This window comes from Biomphalaria glabrata, chromosome 12, assembly GCF_947242115.1.
Source record: "Biomphalaria glabrata chromosome 12, xgBioGlab47.1, whole genome shotgun sequence".
Classification (NCBI taxonomy): Eukaryota; Metazoa; Mollusca; class Gastropoda; family Planorbidae; genus Biomphalaria; species Biomphalaria glabrata.
The window spans coordinates 18,154,617-18,174,494 of record NC_074722.1 but is presented as its reverse complement, the minus strand read 5'-3'; the positions used below and the strand labels follow the sequence as shown (position 1 = coordinate 18,174,494).

At 36.8% G+C, this 19,878-nt stretch overlaps 1 protein-coding gene across 4 annotated transcripts; it reads right to left on the bottom strand.

The window, feature by feature from the left end:
* Positions 1-3,438: 3,438 nt before the first annotated feature.
* Positions 3,439-17,999, bottom strand: LOC106053458 (uncharacterized). Of its 4 annotated transcripts, none has more exons than XM_056006640.1 (8): positions 17,906-17,999; positions 17,292-17,444; positions 15,954-16,053; positions 13,319-13,454; positions 12,175-12,280; positions 7,887-8,005; positions 6,589-6,758; positions 3,439-4,825 (listed from the first exon to the last, which is right to left on the bottom strand). In XM_056006640.1, the coding sequence occupies exons 2-8, from the start codon at positions 17,344-17,346 to the stop codon at positions 4,690-4,692; spliced, it is 822 nt and encodes a 273-aa protein (XP_055862615.1). In that variant the 5' UTR covers positions 17,347-17,444; positions 17,906-17,999; the 3' UTR covers positions 3,439-4,689. The 4 variants fall into 4 exon arrangements, with proteins under 4 accessions (XP_055862615.1, XP_055862612.1, XP_055862613.1 ...); XM_056006637.1 differs by having other exon boundaries at positions 15,954-16,113; positions 17,906-17,998; XM_056006638.1 differs by having other exon boundaries at positions 15,954-16,113; positions 17,917-17,988.
* Positions 18,000-19,878: the final 1,879 nt, after the last annotated feature.

The following is a 19,878-nucleotide window of genomic DNA, read 5'->3' as shown; positions in this document are numbered from 1 at the left end:
GCTTACGAGGCGGACGAGGCCCATTAGCGTGATGTGGTACTGTATATATGGTCTACGCGTACGGCTCCCGCTTCGCGTATGACGCTCATCCCGGAGCCCCACGCTCCGCTGCCTCTGATTTTGGTAAACATTGCATGTATAAAGGCGTGTCTCGATATGTAAACATTGCATGTTTAAAGGTGTGTCTCGAAATGTAACATTGCATGTTTAAAGGTGTGTCTCGATATGTAAACATTGCATGTTTAAAGGCGTGTCTTGATATGTAAATATTGCAGGTTTAAAGGCGTGTCTCGATATGTAAACATTGCAGGCTTAAAGGCGTGTCTCGATATGTAAACATTGCAGGCTTAAAGGCGTGTCTCGATATGTAAACATTGCAGGCTTAAAGGCGTGTCTCGATATGTAAACATTGCAGGCTTAAAGGCGTGTCTCGATATGTAAACATTGCAGGTTTAAAGGCGTGTCTTGATATTTGTTAGCACTACGAAGAAGAAAATGTGCATGTGGTTCTAGATTAGCCATAAGCAATGGAGATTCAATGTACAGATTTTTCATCTAGTCGAGTTCTAGGCTAGAACATTCAGGCGATGTAATGAAATTGTAATTTCCTGTAGTGTCTATGCCAGATAGATTCTAGATTTGGTCTTAGGTTAGGTCAATTAAGGTGGAGTATAAATCACATTCGCCCATTGAAACCCACGCAAAGCTTAGTTAAAGGTTGAACATCAAAATAAAATCCTTATCTGACCAAATTCAAAGGACAAGCGATTGAAATGTACAACGAATTACGTTTTCGGTTATGGCCTAGAGCCTTCTATATCAATAACATTAGAATGACTTAGGATTTAAAGTTTGTCACGTATAGGCCCGGGGAGGGGGCACTGTCCCGGATGTTAAACATGTTCCTCTTTCTTGGCATGTCCCCCCTGTGAAAGTAAACGCTGGAGATGTTACACTAGAGAAAGTGTTTTTTGTTTGTTGTTACACTAGAGAAAGTGTTTTTTGTTTGTTGTTACACTAGAGAAAGTGTTTTTTGTTTGTTGTTACACTAGAGAAAGTGTTTTTTGTTTGTTGTTACACTAGAGAAAGTGTTTTTTGTTTGTTACATTCAATAGAACTTCAAGAATGTAAGCATCTACTGATAGTTTACACTATAACGACCTACTCCATGAGGTGACCCGTGACAAAAACACGTTATAGGGTTCACATATGTTATATGAAAATGTGTATTCAAATGTGGTGAATAAAATAGAACATATTTAGGTGCAATAAATTTTATTTTGTTTCTTATATCGTATTACGTCATCAATCTTGGCGTTCTGTTGTACTCAATGATAATATATGTTGAGGCATCTGGACGTCATCTTTCTCGCCTTCTTCCGAATGTTTACTGTGACCTGAAGGACATTTGATAAGGCCGCTTTATCTAGATCTATTTAACGTGACCATACCATCAACCCCATGCTTTGACAATACCTCTATTCAACTCAGATCTTCATGGAACCTTCTGGGAAAAACCTGGACACTGATCTCGAAAACGGCTCTAACGATTTTCCTAGAAATTTGACACTTGATGTCTATTGTTGGGAAAAGAATAACTATCTTGCTGGCCGCAATGGAAAAGGTCTAGTTTGACTGTTATTATTTTTCCAAGTATAAATAGAAAATAACTTCAATTTGGCAAGAGAACTAAAACGGCACTGTCTTCGGGTATTTCCGCATGTAAGCCCTATTCATTCAGGATTTTAAAAAAATTATGTTCATGAACATTTTGCTCACCATATTCAAAGTCTATAATTAGAACATTAAAAGTCCAATAACACAAACTAACAAAACGCAAAATACCTAGGTGTTATAATAAATGTAAAACTATCATGGAATCCCCATATTGATGAGACTATTTTTAAAAAATCCAACAATGCATTAGGGTTTATGAAAAGAATTTCTACAAATCAAATAAAAACATAAAAATAAAATGGTATTTAACCTTGGTTAGGCCAATAATAGAATATGCATGCTCTGTTATGGGACCTCTCAACTCAAGAAAAACATTAAGAAACAGAAACAAAATAGAGCAGTGAGATTCATAACAAACGAATAATCACATTTGATTAGAGTAAGACCATAGACTTATATATACTACTCTAGACTGGACATGGGGATTTTTAACACTACAAAAAATGTGAAAATTTTTTAGAAAGTTGGATCAAGGCGTTGTTTTGTAAAGTAGTTAAAAGAAGTTGTTTTTTTTTCAACCCTAACCTATGTAACATATAATTTAATTTTTAGATCTAGATCTAGTTATGATCTAGAGATTGAAAATAAAAAATAAGAGTAGCCTACTCTCGTCTCATGAGTATTATTTTGCAATTTTTAGATGCATAATCTAGAAAGATCTAGGTAATCAATCTATTTCAATGTACATTATTTAAATCAAGGATTATAGAAACATTATCTCAATGAAAACAAACAGGAATGGGCTTTAATTTCATATATTTGCGTGAATATCCGAGAAATGATTTTGAATTACTTCTAAACTTTGAAAACTAAAGATCATTACTTTTCTAAGACAGAAAAGATTAATAGGGGCGACTCCCCTTAGAGCTTGAAAAAGAGTTTACGTACATAAAAATCTATATAAAGATAGGTCTGTGAATCGATCAATCGCGAATAAGAATTTCCGGTTTCCAGTCCAGTATAATATATAAGTCTATGAGTATTGAGTAAGACATTTTAAAATATCATTAAATTTAGAAAGCCTTCAGGATACATAACACACTGAACCATGATATCCAAATACAAAAACAAAACCTAATAAAATGCTCAGAAAGACACAAAGATAAAGTTTAGTAATGTATCGATATCTATACTCATGCATACAGTAAACTCTATATTAATCGCAAAGTGCGTTGGACCTAAAAGAATGAAGCGTACTAGTAGCACTGTCTACGGATGTAGGCTATTATATTATTTCTGAGATGAGTTACATTTAATTAGTAAAAGATTTGTTTTAACACAACGCTCTGAGGGCCCATTTTATAAGAGCGTATTATAAAACCTTTAACAATTTAATACGTGCCATAGTGGCATCAATGAAACCCTTTCGGTGGCCTTACCGGCTCAGGTGGGTACCGGCCCTCCGGGCATTTGCCTGAACGACCATTTAGCCAGTCCGCCCCTGATGTAATGACACTGAAGGTTTTATTCCGTACATAATGTGGCATCGGGAACGAAACAACTGACAGACTTAACTGAAATGACAGCACTAAATGACAAAATGACAGTTACATAAAATGACAGTAAGCTACCGATTAAAGTGACAACGCTAATAAAAATGTCGACACCAGCTAAAATGTCAACGCTAATCAAAATGACATCACCAATCGTAATGACAAACGGAATGAAATTAACTCCAAAATTATAAACAAGAACATTAAATACATTACTAATTATAAAGTTTATTTCTTAAGTGTAAATATATTCTAAAAAACATATATTTGTAAATAAAAAAAACCTCAAGTATACAACAACTGAATAAACTCATAATGTCACGATCAGACGCCTAGATCTACATTGGTACTTATTACTGTACAGACAGAACATATTTACAAGACCAATAGTTTTAAAACATTGATTATCTATTTCTTGAATCTAACAAGTCGTCTAGTAGTACATATACTCTTAAAAAAAGTTACCTAAAAAGTGTGACCTATAATTACCTAAGAAAAAGACATACTTGTGTGTTCAGAAAGAAGGTAACATGTACAAATTATTAGCTTCAAATAATTTATACGCCCATAAATGTCACATGTATAGATAGATAGATGTATAATGTCAAATGGAGGCTTTAGTTAGCATATGTCAAGATCACTCTCTATTCGCCCGGATGGGCTAGTCTTTAAAAAAGATGACTCGATTTATGTCATCTACAAGATATGAATTGAATATTTTTTTCAGCGGTGATATTCCATATCATACAAATATTAGACATTCTTCAATATTGTTTGCAAACCTTTGTAGGCTTGCCTGTCTTTTTCTTTTGTCTCTTACTTTGTCAAATGTTGCAGTGTATTAACGAAGCCTAAACCATTGGGGCAGGGAATTGAAATGGTGCCTCCAGTGGTGGGTGCTAATACATGACATTATCTACAAGGAAATAACAAGGTCGTGTTAGCATGACGTCTGCCCGACTTTCATAAGGTCAAGTTCAACAAAGTTCAAATTAAACATATTTCAAGTCAAACAACTTTTCAACAACCAATTTTAAATCAAATAAAGTTCAAGTCAAGAGTAGTGCAAGTCAAACTGTTATGTTTACAAGTCCAGCTGCTATGTCTGCAAGTCAAACTTAGGTTTTGCAGTCAAACTGTTATGTCTTTAAGTCAAACTTGAGTTTTGCAGTCAAACTCGAGTTTTACAGTCAAATTTATGTCTGCAAGTCAAAATGTTATGTTTTCAAGTCAAACTGTTATGTCTTCAAGTCAAAATGTTATGTTTTCAAGTTTTAGAATTGTGTTGTCTTAAAGTCATGCTGTCATTCAGTCAAGTCATACCACTTTTCTTCGTTTCAAAATCCATGAGCTTTTTCTTTCCAATTCAATGTTTAGTGTTCAAGTCATAGCAAATATTTCTGACTTAATTCACAGATTTCCTTTGTCTTCAACACATTATTGTCTTGACGCTCTGAAGCTACGCCAGTGAATGAAGCAGAACATACAACTCCTTGGACAGCTTCACGTCTTTCAGTTTTCTGTCCAGATACTCAAAGTCTACACACTCCAGAGCGCTTCTGTTTGGGGACCAGGTTAGGAAGGTGTTGTACTCACTGTGGAGAGTAGAATGTAGAGTTTGAATAAAACGACATTTTAAATTAAAATTTTCGCTTTCAGAAAAAAAAATAGCTGTTGCATCAGAATTTTGAAATGTCTCAAATATCATGATGTCAGATTTTCAATATCTTATAGTTTACGAGATCTAAACGGGACGGACGGACAGGCAGACCACACAAAAATAATAGCGATTATTTCCCTTTCGGGGGTCGCTAGTAAAAAATAAAATAACTTTAAAAATATATGGTTCTAACCAGGTACTGAAACCGTGATTTTGACATCGTCCAGATGGGTGAAAGTGTGAGCCCCCGGGACATCGTACTTTAGCGATTATTTATTGATAAATATCATATCTAATAGTAGACCTAGATTTCTGATTTAGATCTCTCAAGAGTCTAGATGTAATCTAGATCAATATTAGATTTACGTAAAAAATATTAGTAAAGCTTAGATATTCTTTCAATAAAATTGAAGTAACTTTAATTTACCCTGTTATCTTATAATTTCGGTACAGTAAGGCTGACTACGCCATGTTTTTTTTCTTAGTCTGGTCAAGCCAAATTTAGATTTATTTATTTTTTACTTTTAAAAATTATAACGGCCAAACAAAATTTTCCCCATTTGGCCAACGAGCTAGTGATTCTTTTCTTAGCGATATGCAGCAACTGTTTAATTTTATATGAAATCGTTTTTGAAATCAGCTGTCCAGGTTACCGCTGGGTCCAGGTTCTATGATGGATGTTAAAACGTAAAGATGAAATCTTTTAGTTACTAACTTACACTAGGATACATTGAGTTATTGGGTCATCAGATTTCATTCCTGAAAACACATCAGCATATTTCTGTGGCATTTTAAGTCTAGAGAAATAACAATCTCCCTTTGCAATTTCTTGTGTGACTATTGGGGCCAATCCTTGATACACAGCTGCGGTCACAGGATGCACTGTTGCACTTTCACCCTTCTTTCTGCTGCTGTTGTGTATGGCATCTGTAATCCGAGACCCTTCCTTTATGCTCGCTCTCCATGTGGATATATCCAGTGCCACTTTTGCCCAACTGTTAGTGTTAATTTTGAAGAGCTTCATTTCGCGTTTGCATACATCAGTATACCTTAGAAGTGGACGACCAGTGGCTCTCCTGCCTTCAATTAGATCACCATACAGGATGTCCTGTGGAAGTCGACCTACTGGCATTCTACGAACGTGGCCAAGCCAGCCAAGGCGTTTGCTACTGATAACAGAGCGGATGTCCTGGCACCATGCTCTTCGTAGCACTTCCTCATTGTTTTTTTTATCAGCATATTTACCACCCAATTAAAAAAAAATATTAGTCAAAATATATTTGTCAAAAAAAAGTGGAAAATAATGTCTTGTGACGCCAAGAATGTGTGTTAACATTTAGTTATAGAAGAAATGTTAACATGTTTTAGATATTCAAATTTATAAACCTAATTGGCCCCAACGGTCCAAAATACTAACAAACAAGCGAAGACGATATTCTCTTTGTACAGTGGGCAAATATTTTTAACTTGTTACGGCCCAGCCATTGATCATGTCTGAACTCTTTTTTACTTTTCTGTAACTCCAAAGGATTTGAAAATATTTCACAAAGAAAATAATATTTTTTTTTCGATTACTTGCCGAATAATTAATACGAGTATCTGTTTGGATCAGTAGCGTCTCAACTATCTGACTAGCACACACACACAAACACACAACACGCACACACAAAATTATCTTCACTCCTTATAGTAACTCACCTGCCTAAATAACAAGTCCAAAACAATCTATCTGTGAATGCGCACAGACCTACAAAAGTACTCAAATCCATCAAAGAATCCTCGCTGATAAAAAGGCAAACTTTGAGAATGTTGAAGTTGGCATCACTTAATAAGCCGCCAAACATTGAATTTAGGGATGAATGTAAGGTCTGGGGAAATTAGTGTTAAAACAATGAAGGGGAAAGTTGTCATACAACAAAAGTTTTGTCTTAGAAAGTTTTCAAACGACTTCAATGGACTAACAGGGAAATCTGACATTGATTAGACATACTGCGTTGACATAAGTTAATGTGCTAGTAAAGTGAATGAGATGCCTATCATTTCCATTAAGTTGGTTTACATTGGACATAGAATTAGCAGGGGCGTAGCTAGGAATTTTCCATCTTTTGGGGGCCCGGGGGAGGGGCTTAACATCTTTTGGGCCCCTGCATTATTTAATATTTAATGTAAAAAACAGTCATTTTGGGGGCCCCCCTCAAGTGGGGGCCCGGGGGGGATTTTTAAATTCTACCCCTCCTCCCCACCCAGCTACGCCCTTGAGAATTAGAATAAAGGTTTGTGATATTGGATTTCAAGGAGAGACTACATGTAGATACCTAGTCGCCTATCTATAAATCACTAAAAAAAATAATCAAATAAACTCATAAAACCATTTTACTGTAGAGCAAGTGTTATAAATGATATCATTGCCCAGGCCTACCACTAACACTGCAATGCGCCAGCACAATGTGTTAATTCAGTTAACTAAATACCACATCACACCAATCTACAAATATGATCATGCTGATCAAATTGAAAAGATAAACCAGAGAGAATTTATATCTAGGTTTCACTACTATTAACTCTGACTAGGGGATATAGTTTAGAGAAAAGTCTATCTATTTATGGGAAGTAATACATAATAAACTCATGTTACAATACATGATAAACATGGGATACAAAGAACATAAGCTTGATCTACCTGGTCGCGCGGTATTCGCGCTGGACTGTCGTTAGGATTTTTCGATGGTCCCCTGCCGTCCCCTATCGTCTGGACTAGGAAGTAAATTATCTTCAACTCCGAAGGAACATACGAAACATGTCAAATATTTTTTTTTACAAAACATATATCTATATTTATCAGCGTATATATGTATGAATATATAAAGCTCAATATGTAATAACAAATATATGTACCAACAAATAGATCTATATGTTTTAAAGGCAAAGAGGGAGAATCAAAACATTTCCTGGCTTAGATCATCAAATGGTCTTAACACCGTGCGTCACAGACTGACCTTGAACTCAATGTAGTCTAAATATTTCGCTTTAGACTTCTTGAATATCTCCTGGTATCGCCGAAGCTGTTCGCTCTGTAGTCGTGTGTAAGTGGCCAGGTACTGGAGAGGTGTCATTGCTACATAGATACAGATGTAATTAGAACAGCAAGCATGTCTAGTGCTAACAAAGTTTATAGTACATTGCTGCTATTGCAGATTTCCATCTACGGTGAATAGCTATAAATAGTTACGCCTTTTTATTGGTGTCTCCGGTGTAAAGAAATGTCGGAAGTGTTGCCATGCTAGGCATTTTCAAAAGATATACGAGCATTTGTGTGTGTGTGCACTTTCAACTCTTCCGTTTGTAGCGCCAACCAATATCCATAGAATAGAGCTCCTCCTTCTTCATGATCGGAGTTGAACACATTTCTCCTATCGACTCGAAGAGGATTGTAAAGTGAAAGAAGTGTTATAGGTTTGACCTATTGCAGTGTCGATACTTTAGAAACACGCGACATACAAAAAAAAATCTTTAAAAAAAAAACAAAGCTTATATTAATTGTATCAATTAGTTTGGATCAGTCATGTAATAAGCGTCAGACGACAATCTATAAAAGGGAACTAGTTCAGCTTATACCACCACTTCAGTCAAGTACCTGACATTTGTTGGGGAAAAGTTAAGGCGGTTGGTCGTTGTGCTGGCCACATGACATCCTCGTTAACCGTAGGCCACAGAGACATATGGCCTTCACATTATCTGCCCTATAGACCAAAAGGTCTGAAAGGGGAACTTTCCTTTTTTTTATTAAGATATATAGCTAAATATGTGGGGTTTTGTCTTTCAATAATTGTAAAACGTTATTTTTCCAACACTCATTCTCGAATCAAGTTGTACATTTCCATAATTATTTACTGTACCGAACAAAACACCAGTTAATCAAGAAGTTAAATTAAACAATTAGTCAATTAGATTAAAATGTAAATAAAGAACAGAAGATTATGTTCAAAGGTGTCCTGCAACTCACTAGGACAAAGTAAATACTTAAAGTAATCAAGTATATATATCCTTCACTAGGCCATGATCAATACTTAAAGTAATCAAGTATATATATCCTTCACTAGGATATGGTCAATACTTAAAGTAATCAAGTATATATATCCTTCACTAGCATATGGTCAATACTTAAAGTAATCAAGTATATATATCCTTCACTAGCATATGGTCAATACTTAAAGTAATCAAGTATATATATCCTTCACTAGGACATGGTCAATACTTAAAGTAATCAAGTATATATATCCTTCACTAGGACATGGTCAATACTTAAAGTAATCATGTATATATATCCTTCACTAGAACATGGTCAATACTTAAAGTAATCAAGTATATATATCCTTCACTAGGCCATGGTCAATACTTAAAGTAATCAAGTATATATATCCTTCACTAGGCCATGGTCAATACTTAAAGTAATCAAGTATATATATCCTTCACTAGGCCATGGTCAATACTTAAAGTAATCAAGTATATATATCCTTCACTAGAACATGGTCAATACTTAAAGTAATCAAGTATATATATCCTTCACTAGGCCATGGTCAATACTTAAAGTAATCAAGTATATATATCCTTCACTAGGCCATGGTCAATACTTAAAGTAATCAAGTATATATATCCTTCACTAGGCCATGGTCAATACTTAAAGTAATCAAGTATATATATCCTTCACTAGAACATGGTCAATACTTAAAGTAATCAAGTATATATATCCTTCACTAGGCCATGGTCAATACTTAAAGTAATCAAGTATATATATCCTTCACTAGGCCATGGTCAATACTTAAAGTAATCAAGTATATATATCCTTCACTAGGCCATGGTCAATACTTAAAGTAATCAAGTATATATATCCTTCACTAGGCCATGGTCAATACTTAAAGTAATCAAGTATATATATCCTTCACTAGGCCATGGTCAATACTTAAAGTAATCAAGTATATATATCCTTCACTAGGCCATGGTCAATACTTAAAGTAATCAAGTATATATATCCTTCACTAGGCCATGGTCAATACTTAAAGTAATCAAGTATATATATCCTTCACTAGGACATGGTCAATACTTAAAGTAATCAAGTATATATATCCTTCACTAGGCCATGGTCAATACTTAAAGTAATCAAGTATATATATCCTTCACTAGGACATGGTCAATACTTAAAGTAATCAAGTATATATTTGTATCTTGTTCATTTTTGCGCGTCATATAATGAACTTCAAAACATAGTCTATTTAAATTTCATATTTGGTTGAATCCCATTTAAATAATCGAAGATTCCAACTAAGCAAATTATGACCAAAAAAATATCCTGTAATAGGCCTATCACCCATTCTTATACAAAAGTTAGAATCAAACAAACTAATTCTAATGAATGATACATGCATGTACCATTGTCATTGGTGGCACTAATGTAACAAAGTTGTACTGAGCGAAAATGGTGAATTAAATATAAGGAAACAATGGATTGTCCTGACACGGTCCCTCCGACTGGACAACTCCTCCTAGCAGTCACTGGCGGATCCAGGGGGGGGGTAGGGGCGATCGTCCCCCCCCCCCACTCGGCCGACCCCCCCCTCCCCGAAGGGGGGGGGCGGACGAATTTTAGTATAGAATTCACACAGTTTGTATATGAATTTATTACTTATGTTAATAATATATACTAATTATTTATATTTCAACCTATTTTTAGATTATTTCGCCCCCCCCCTTTCTAGTATTTTGGCAGATTTGGTAGGGTCGGGAGGGGGCGATGGCATCAATCCGCCCCCCCCCCACCATTAACTTTCGAATGGGGGGGGGGGGGCGGTCCTCTTTATTTGTAGAAATCACAGATTACTAACAGAATCAATTAAATATCTATATGATTAAAACTTGTTATTGGTATTTTAACCGGTCTTTATATTATGTCGTTCACCTGTTGGCCGATTGGAAGGGGAGGAGCGAATACCTCTACTGCCCTTCCCATCTAAACCCTTTGTGTGTGTGGGGTGGGGCGGTCCTACGTTTATGGAGAAATCATAGCATGTGAACAAAATTAATCGAATATCTATACAATATAAACAGGTGGAAGTGCGATACATGCAATCACCTTCCCCCCATCGGACAAACCAATACTTTTTCTTTTTGTATTATAGTAAGAAATTACAAAATTTAAAAAATCTGTCACTAATATAATTTATATATGCTATAAAGTAAATTCTTATATCGAGTCGCCCAACCCCTATTCTTTAATGCAAAATGCAATCATTAGCAGAAATTATAAAAAGGAGCGAGGATTAATCTTTTTTCATTTTACCGCCTTTCCTCTTTCCAGACAGAGTTTGTGTAATTTCACATGAATTTATCATAACTATTTTAAGAAAGACTTTGCTTTGGAAAAGTTATAATTCAAACGAAATTTTTCAATATAACAGTCACGGTTGAGATGAGTTCATAATCTTTTCCTAGTCGACTTTTTCCAACCTTTACTCTATCTCATATTTTTCTAGTTAAATAAATTTAGGACTATAACTCACAATTTACACTTCAATTTTATTGAATATTGTTAATCGAATTTTTTTTTCGGCGGCGATCCTCAAAGCCTTAATCTAAATATGCGGGGTATCTTATCTTTTCAAAGAACAAATCGGTTGTATTTGCAATGTATTAAGGGACTATAAATTCATATTAGAATATTTTTCCAGAATGCCAGAAAACGCTTTTAGTGTCGAGGCTTCGCTCCGAACCCCACTGACAAATAATGAGCTGTAGATGTCAGGAGAATGCATTTCTGCAGTGAAAAATGCAGGAAAACTATTTTGGCGTCGGGGCTTCGCCCCGAACCCCACTAAAAAGTAATGAGCTATAGATGTCAGGAGAATGCGTTTCAGCCGTGAAAAGTGCAAGAAAACGCTTTTGGGTGTCGGGGCTTCGCCCCGAACTCCACTGAGGAAACTTATAGCGCTCTCCCAGACCCCCAAGCTTGCAAGAGAAAGGCCTCAACATGACTGTTTTTTTTTCTGTTTTTTTTTTCGCCGAAGATTGAGAAACAGTCTTATTTTATTCTCATATATCGAATATATATATATATATATATATATATATATATGCACGTTTATGCATAGGGTTAGGGTTTGGAAAAAAAATCGCCCCCCCCACTCCAAAGTTCTGGATCCGCCTGTGCTAGCAGTAGTCCAAACCCCTATTTATGTTTGTATGAAACTTAATGCTAGCCTATCTTTTGACCAAAATAATGTGTGTAGTTACGTTCTAGTAGCTTCTTGATATAGGGCAGTTCAAACCTAAAGGCTCTACTGGCTTTCTCTAGTCTGATCAGAACCCAGTTGGGTGTTGAGTCCAAGGAGATGTGAACCTAGGAGACATACAATCAACTACTTTTGAAGGCAAAACATGATCACGTGGGATGTATTACTTTATCTGAGTCTGGTGTAATAGTTTATTTAAGTCTGTTGTAATCGTTTATCCGAGTCTGATGAAATGGTTTATCTGACTGAAGTGTAATAGTTTATCTGAGTCTAATGTAAACGTTTATCTCAGACTAGTTTAAATGACTCTGTAGCTTTTGTTTGTTAGTATTTCCTCCCTTTATAACTATAATGTATTCAATAAAGAACAGAGTATTAACGACTCTGAATAGATAATCATTATCACCCACTCTGAGGGCGTGTGAGGCCGCCTCCATTACTCGCGTGCTTCAATACATGAGAGGACGGTCATTCCGAGTTTTTGAAAGAAAGATTTAGCAGGTCGGGCAGAACAGGAACGGTTTAATTGTCCTTTCCGCAGCTGTGAAGTTTGCCTGAATCGTGCGAACTAGGTCATATGATTTTGTTGTAGAATGGATAGCGTCCACCATAGGAGGCAGATACAGCCAAAGCAGCTCATGTTCCCCCTGCTATTTGCCAGATCTGGTAGTTTTCTGCAACTCTGCTGATTATTCTTTATAGTAATGTCGACAATAGTCTCGTGTCTTTCCCAAATCACAATCTACATTTATTTTACTCCACTTTTGTGGTTCTTTTGAGGGCCTGGTGTAGAAACATAAATCATTTTTCATTTGCATGTATTTTTATACATTTTTATACATTTTTTCAAGTGTTTATATGTATTTATGTAAGTTAACTGAGAGTAAAAGCAGAAGGGCCGGGGAAATCTTACACAGGAGAAAGAGAGGTGTCCTATCTGATGATTCAAGGCCAGAATTAGTTTAATGCATGGACTGTGGCAAATTTGCTGCTTCAAAATTGGCCCCGATAAAAAAAAAGCCATCAACACCATTTATTCATCAAGGCGCGTATTTATTTAGATATGTAAAACTTTGTCTTCGCCGTGTTTGTGTTTATATGTGTATGTATATTTACAGTTCTACATAGAGAGCTAAAAGACATACCACATCTCTGAACTCAATCTTTTTATAAGGACTCGCAGCTATGATCTGGTCAAACTCCAAATATTTGTGTAGGTCTCCGTCAAGAGTCTCGCTGACTGAAGTTTTCTTGACTCTGTAGAAAACTGTCTTCATTGTTCTGGTGAGACAATGTTTAGTCAGATCACAAGTCTAGAGCACAATGTTTAGTCAGATCACAAGTCTAGAGCACAATGTTTAGTCAGATCACAAGCCTAGAGCACAATGTTTAGTCAGATCACAAGCCTAGAGCACAATGTTTAGTCAGATCACAAGTCTAGAGCACAATGTTTAGTCAGATCACAAGCCTAGAGCTCAATGTTTAGTCAGATCACAAGTCTAGAGCACAATGTTTAGTCAGATCACAAGTCTAGAGCACAATGTTTAGTCAGATCACTAGAGCACAATGTTTAGTCAGATCACAAGTCTAGAGCACAATGTTTAGTCAGATCACAAGCCTAGAGCACAATGTTTAGTCAGATCACAAGTCTAGAGCACAATGTTTAGTCAGATCACAAGACTAGAGCACAATGTTTAGTCAAATCACAAGTCTAGAGCACAATGTTTAGTCAGATCACATGTCTAGAGCACAATGTTTAGTCAGATCACAAGTCTAGAGCACAATGTTTAGTCAGATCACAAGCCTAGAGCTCAATGTTTAGTCAGATCACAAGTCTAGAGCACAATGTTTAGTCAGATCACAAGTCTAGAGCACAATGTTTAGTCAGATCACTAGAGCACAATGTTTAGTCAGATCACAAGTCTAGAGCACAATGTTTAGTCAGATCACAAGCCTAGAGCACAATGTTTAGTCAGATCACAAGCCTAGAGCACAATGTTTAGTCAGATCACAAGTCTAGAGCACAATGTTTAGTCAGATCACAAGTCTAGAGCACAATGTTTAGTCAGATCACAAGTCTAGAGCACAATGTTTAGTCAGATCACAAGCCTAGAGCACAATGTTTAGTCAGATCACAAGCCTAGAGCACAATGTTTAGTCAGATCACAATTCTAGAGCACAATGTTTAGTCAGATCACAAGTCTAGAGCACAAAGTGAACAGCAGAGAAGGCGATAAAAGGTTAAGGGTCATGAGCAAAATAAAAAGTGTTGAGGAGGGGGTGGGTTAAGAAGCTGAGACTTTTGTAATCTCAATTTATATTTTCTCGAAGTGGTGGTGCCCCAATCAGATGCGGAGGTTTGATTGGTCACATCTGCTCTACATTCAATACCCTCGGCTTTCGGAACTAGTCGGTATAGAAGGGTGTGTGCTCACAACTTGCATTGACAATGTGAGTGAGTAAAGAGAGATGTGTCGGGCATTCGAGTGATGCACTCAATAAGCAAGCCGAAACAATAACATAACGGCCTGTCTCAGGGCTCTAACCTCTGCTGCACACTTTTCATGGCCTATCTTAACGATTTGTCCAGCTCACTGCAGAAACTGCTATATGAGGATGACACTGTCCTCTGGTCAAAGGGGAAAGACGCGACTAACATGGAGTCCTACAGACCCATTTCACTAACCTCAACGCTTGGCAAAATTGCTGAGCGAATGGTTAACGAGCGGCTAGTTTGGTCCTTTGAGAGTGCCGGTATCCTGGCGCCAGAGCAGGCCGGCTTTAGGGCAGGCTTGAGCTCGGTATACGCTAGTAAAACAGCCCTCGAATCACTCGACCGAGTACAGGCACAGGCACTAAGGTTCATTTGCGGCGCCTTTCGGACAAGCCCAACAAACGCAGCTGAAAATTTTAAATAACGTGGCCCCATTAAAGTTAAGGATGGAAAGGGCGTTACTCACGGCTTATTAGCGTTATAAAAGGGGCGACTCTAAGCTACCCACCACAATTTTAGTAAACCAGTGGAGAGAGAGGAACCGTATCAAAATACGCTCGTTTCTACACATTGCGGCCAATTTGTCTAAAACAGCTGGGCTTTCCACTGATAGAATTCCCATTAGAAGTATTAGTCCTTGCCCTCCGTGGAGGAGATTGCCAGCCCCACAAATTAACCTGTCCCTTGTAGGGCGAGAGAGAGCCACCAAGAGGCGATTAACACCTGCCATTCTTCAAAACTTGGCATCAGCTACACTAAAGTCCTACCCATCAGATGCCATTTTCTGTTATACCGATGGGTCGGTATTGAGGGAACCCGAAAGATCTGGGTATGGGGTCCTTATAGTCTACCCACACTGACCAGAACCAGATCGGCTCTCTGGTCTATGCAGCTTCGCTGAATGTTCCAAGGACGCTGAATTAACAGGGATAACTCGGGCATTCGAGGCTATCAGAGCCCTAATGACCCAAAATGTACTGTAGTCACTATGGAGAGAGCGTGGAAACAGTGTCGCATATCTTGTACGAATGTCTCAAGCTCCGGGAGCTAAAGGGTGGGGGTGTCTGGACAGTCACTCGACATGCATGGAGATTACGAGGCATCACGACGTACGGACCTGTTTCTTTCCAGGGCACTACAGGAAGATTAGTCCTTCCTGCTCTGTTCCCAAACGGAGTTCATCTCGGGTCATTGTACACAAATAAACGCAGACTGTCAGTGTACTCAAAATTACAAGGACTCTGTCAGTGCTAACAAATAAAAGATGAATCTGACAGTGTACTCACGTAGTTGACGACTTCTTTGTGACCTTGTTGTCTTTCTCCCATGGTGGTGCCCCAACGTTCTGTGTCAAATGAAAATGCAGCACTGCAGGATCTGCAAAGCCTAAGGGTGAAAAAACCTTTCTTGTTTTCGAACCATCATCTTCACAAGAGTACAACAGTTCTGATACAAACAATGGACAAAAGATTTATGTTAAAACAAAACAATTATAAAAGTTTAGATAGGAAAAAAAAGGGATTAGAGGGTTAGACTAGAGATTCAATTAGAGAAGATTGGAAAACAATTTAGATTATATTAGATAATAAATAAGACTAGAAAATAAATTACCCCAGAGTTTAATACATACCATTCGTTTAGACAACAAAATAAATCAATCAATCAGATTAGAAAAGGTTAATGGATGCTTGATAGAATAATAATAATTTAATTTATAAAGCGCTGTTAAGAAACATAATGTAAACTCAAGGCGCTATACTATTATACCAGACATAGCCTAAACACAATAATCAAGATCATAAACCAATCTATAAAAGTTTTGGACAGGTTTGAATGTTCTTCAATCTTGTGAAGCATGGTGTTTGTCAATCAATGAGGATTTCAAACCTTTTGGTTCTTGCACTGAAAAAGCCGCAAACTTTTGAGGGAGAAACGTTGCACTACAAGAAGCGTCCATGGCTCTATGAGGGACATGTGGAGGGATCAGTTCACTAAGCTACAAGGGCATTTCTTCATTATAGATGCATTGAGGATGAACCTTGCATTCACAGGAAGCCAGTTGAGTGTATGCAATAGAGCTGTAGCAGAAACATGTCTTTTTTCGTAGGACTATAGTTCAGAATTCACTGAAACTCTAATGAATGAGTTTATTCCATGCCTAAGAAACACAAACCTCTAATGAATGAGTTTATTTCATGCCTAAGAAACACAAACCTCTAATGAATGAGTTTATTCCATGCCTAAGAAACACAAACCTCTAATGAATGAGTTTATTCCATGCCTAAGAAACACAAACCTCTAATGAATGAGTTTATTTCATGCCTAAGAAACACAAACCTCTAATGAATGAATTTATTCCATGCCTAAGAAACACAAACCTCTAATGAATGAATTTATTCCATGCCTAAGAAACACAAACCTCTAATGAATGAATTTATTCCATGCCTAAGAAACACAAACCTCTAATGAATGAATTTATTCCATGCCTAAGAAACACAAACCTCTAATGAATGAATTTATTCCATGCCTAAGAAACACAAACCTCTAATGAATGAATTTATTCCATGCCTAAGAAACACAAACCTCTAATGAATGAGTTTATTCCATGCCTAAGAAACACAAACCTCTAATGTGAATGGGGAGAACTTTGTTCATTTTTCGCTCTATTACATCAGACATTTAGATTCAAGACTTCTCGTCCGCTTATTAGCCGGGTATTTCTTGAATGCGATGACTGGATTCTTTGCATACTAGGGATAGGCTTTTGTTAATCTGACCTGTTATTGAAAGAAAATATTAGAGTCTCTGTTACAGATTTCAAGCAGGCAGATAGATAGATTGATAGATAGATAGATAGATAGATAGATAGATAGATAGATAGATAGAATGATAGATTGATAGATAGATAGATAGATAGATAGATAGATAGATAGATAGATAGATAGATAGATAGATAGATAGATTGATAGATAGATAGATAGAATGATAGATAGATAGATAGATAGATAGATAGATAGATTGATAGATAGATAGATAGATAGATAGATAGATAGATAGATAGATAGATAGATAGATAGATAGATAGATAGATAGATAGATAGATAGATGGATGGATGAATGCATGGATGGATGGATGGATAGATAGATAGATAGATAGATAGATAGATAGATAGATAGATAGATAGATAGATAGATAGATAGATAGATAGATAGATAGATAGATAGATCTAGAACTTACTCGCACCCCACCATTATTGTAACTTCTAAGTTCTAGCTTTGGCTTCAGTTTTACCAAGGATTACAAATCTCTTTTCCTTTCAACATTGGTGTTGAATGGTGCCAAAGGGTGTAACTAGTGAATCAGCCCAGGTTGAATCATAGACAGGTCTTTCATTGAGCCACTTAAGAGACGTAAACAGATGGCGATGTCCAACTGATTCAGAGCGAAGTATTCTCAAAGAAATCCTCAAGTTTGAAGCATTTTAAAACACTATGAGCTTCTGCTACTGCACATATTCTGTTTGACGCGAAGACAATAACTTGAACACGAATACTAATAAGGCTTTTCTTCGAGTCCGACGATGAATGAGTAATACAGTATAAAACAAGCAAAATAAAAAAAAAAACAAAGCTTATCTAAGGGGAAGAACTCCTCTCTTACAAATATATCTATTAATAATGTATAAGCTAGTTTCCTTATTCGAGATCAAACAAAATAATAAATTACCATTCATAATTGAATAATTTTTTTTTTAGTTTTTCATGTTTCATTAGGTACAGTAAATAGTTACTTAAAGTATCAACTTGATCGGAGAATGCATGTGGCAGAAATAGAGCTATTTAAGGGGACTAAACCCAATAGATTTAGCCACTCCTGTGAATTTTCTTTATTAGTATCAAACTAAATAACTAATTACCAGTAATTAATTGACCAATGTATTCATTTTTTTTTTATTGATTCTTGTCTTGTCTAATTGTGCAAAGTTTCAACTTGATCTGAGAATGGGTGTGGGAGAAATAACGTGTACACATTTGTTTACCAGACAGACAGACAAATAGATAAACAGACAGAGTGAGTTGATTCTTTGTAAAAACACCACCTCATTATAAGGATATTTTATTAACGCTAGGTGAACAGACCATTTCCTTCGAATGTAAAGATTGCATACATCTGAGATTACTTTCGAAATAAAAATGAAAACAAAATAAGAATACCTGGAACAAGTGATGGCCACAAAGAGATTATCAAATAGCTGGACGTCTGGATTTGTTTAAATTACTGGATGAGATGACTTGAGTGATGGTTGGAATGGTGAAGAGATGACTTGAGTGATGGTTGGAATGGTGAAGAGATGACTTGAGTGATGGTTGGAATGGTGAAGAGATGACTTGAGTGATGGTTGAAATGGTGAAGAGATGACTTGAGTGATGGTTGGAATGGTGAAGAGATGACTTGAGTGATGGTTGGAATGGTGAAGAGATGACTTGAGTGATGGTTGGAATGGTGAAGAAATGACTTGAGTGATGGTTGGAATGGTGAAGAGATGACTTGAGTGATGGTTGGAATGGTGAAGAGATGACTTGAGTGATGGTTGGAATGGTGAAGAAATGACTTGAGTGATGGTTGGAATGGTGAAGAGATGACTTGAGTGATGGTTGAAATGGTGAAGAGATGACTTGAGTGATGGTTGGAATGGTGAAGAGATGACTTGAGTGATGGTTGGAATGGTGAAGAAATGACTTGAGTGATGGTTGGAATGGTGAAGAGATGACTTGAGTGATGGTTGGAATGGTGAAGAGATGACTTGAGTGATGGTTGAAATGGTGAAGAGATGACTTGAGTGATGGTTGGAATGGTGAAGAGATGACTTGAGTGATGGTTGGAATGGTGAAGAAATGACTTGAGTGATGGTTGGAATGGTGAAGAGATGACTTGAGTGATGGTTGGAATGGTGAAGAGATGACTTGAGTGATGGTTGGAATGGTGAAGAGATGACTTGAGTGATGGTTGGAATGGTGAAGAGATGACTTGAGTGATGGTTGGAATGGTGAAGAGATGACTTGAGTGATGGTTGGAATGGTGAAGAGATGACTTGAGTGATGGTTGGAATGGTGAAGAGATGACTTGAGTGATGGTTGGAATGGTGAAGAGATGACTTGAGTGATGGTTGGAATGGTGAAGAAATGACTTGAGTGATGGTTGGAATGGTG

Coding starts and splice junctions, on each gene's coding strand:
- LOC106053458 (XM_056006637.1), bottom strand. CDS start 17,346: ATGTCTGATGTAATAGAGCGAAAAATGAACAAAGTTCTCCCCATTCAC. Junction 13,455..15,953: donor ACAAAGAAGTCGTCAACTAC/GTGAGTACACTG, acceptor TTGTCTCACCAG/AACAATGAAGACAGTTTTCT. Junction 8,006..12,174: donor TATCAAGAAGCTACTAGAAC/GTAACTACACAC, acceptor GTATCTATGTAG/CAATGACACCTCTCCAGTAC.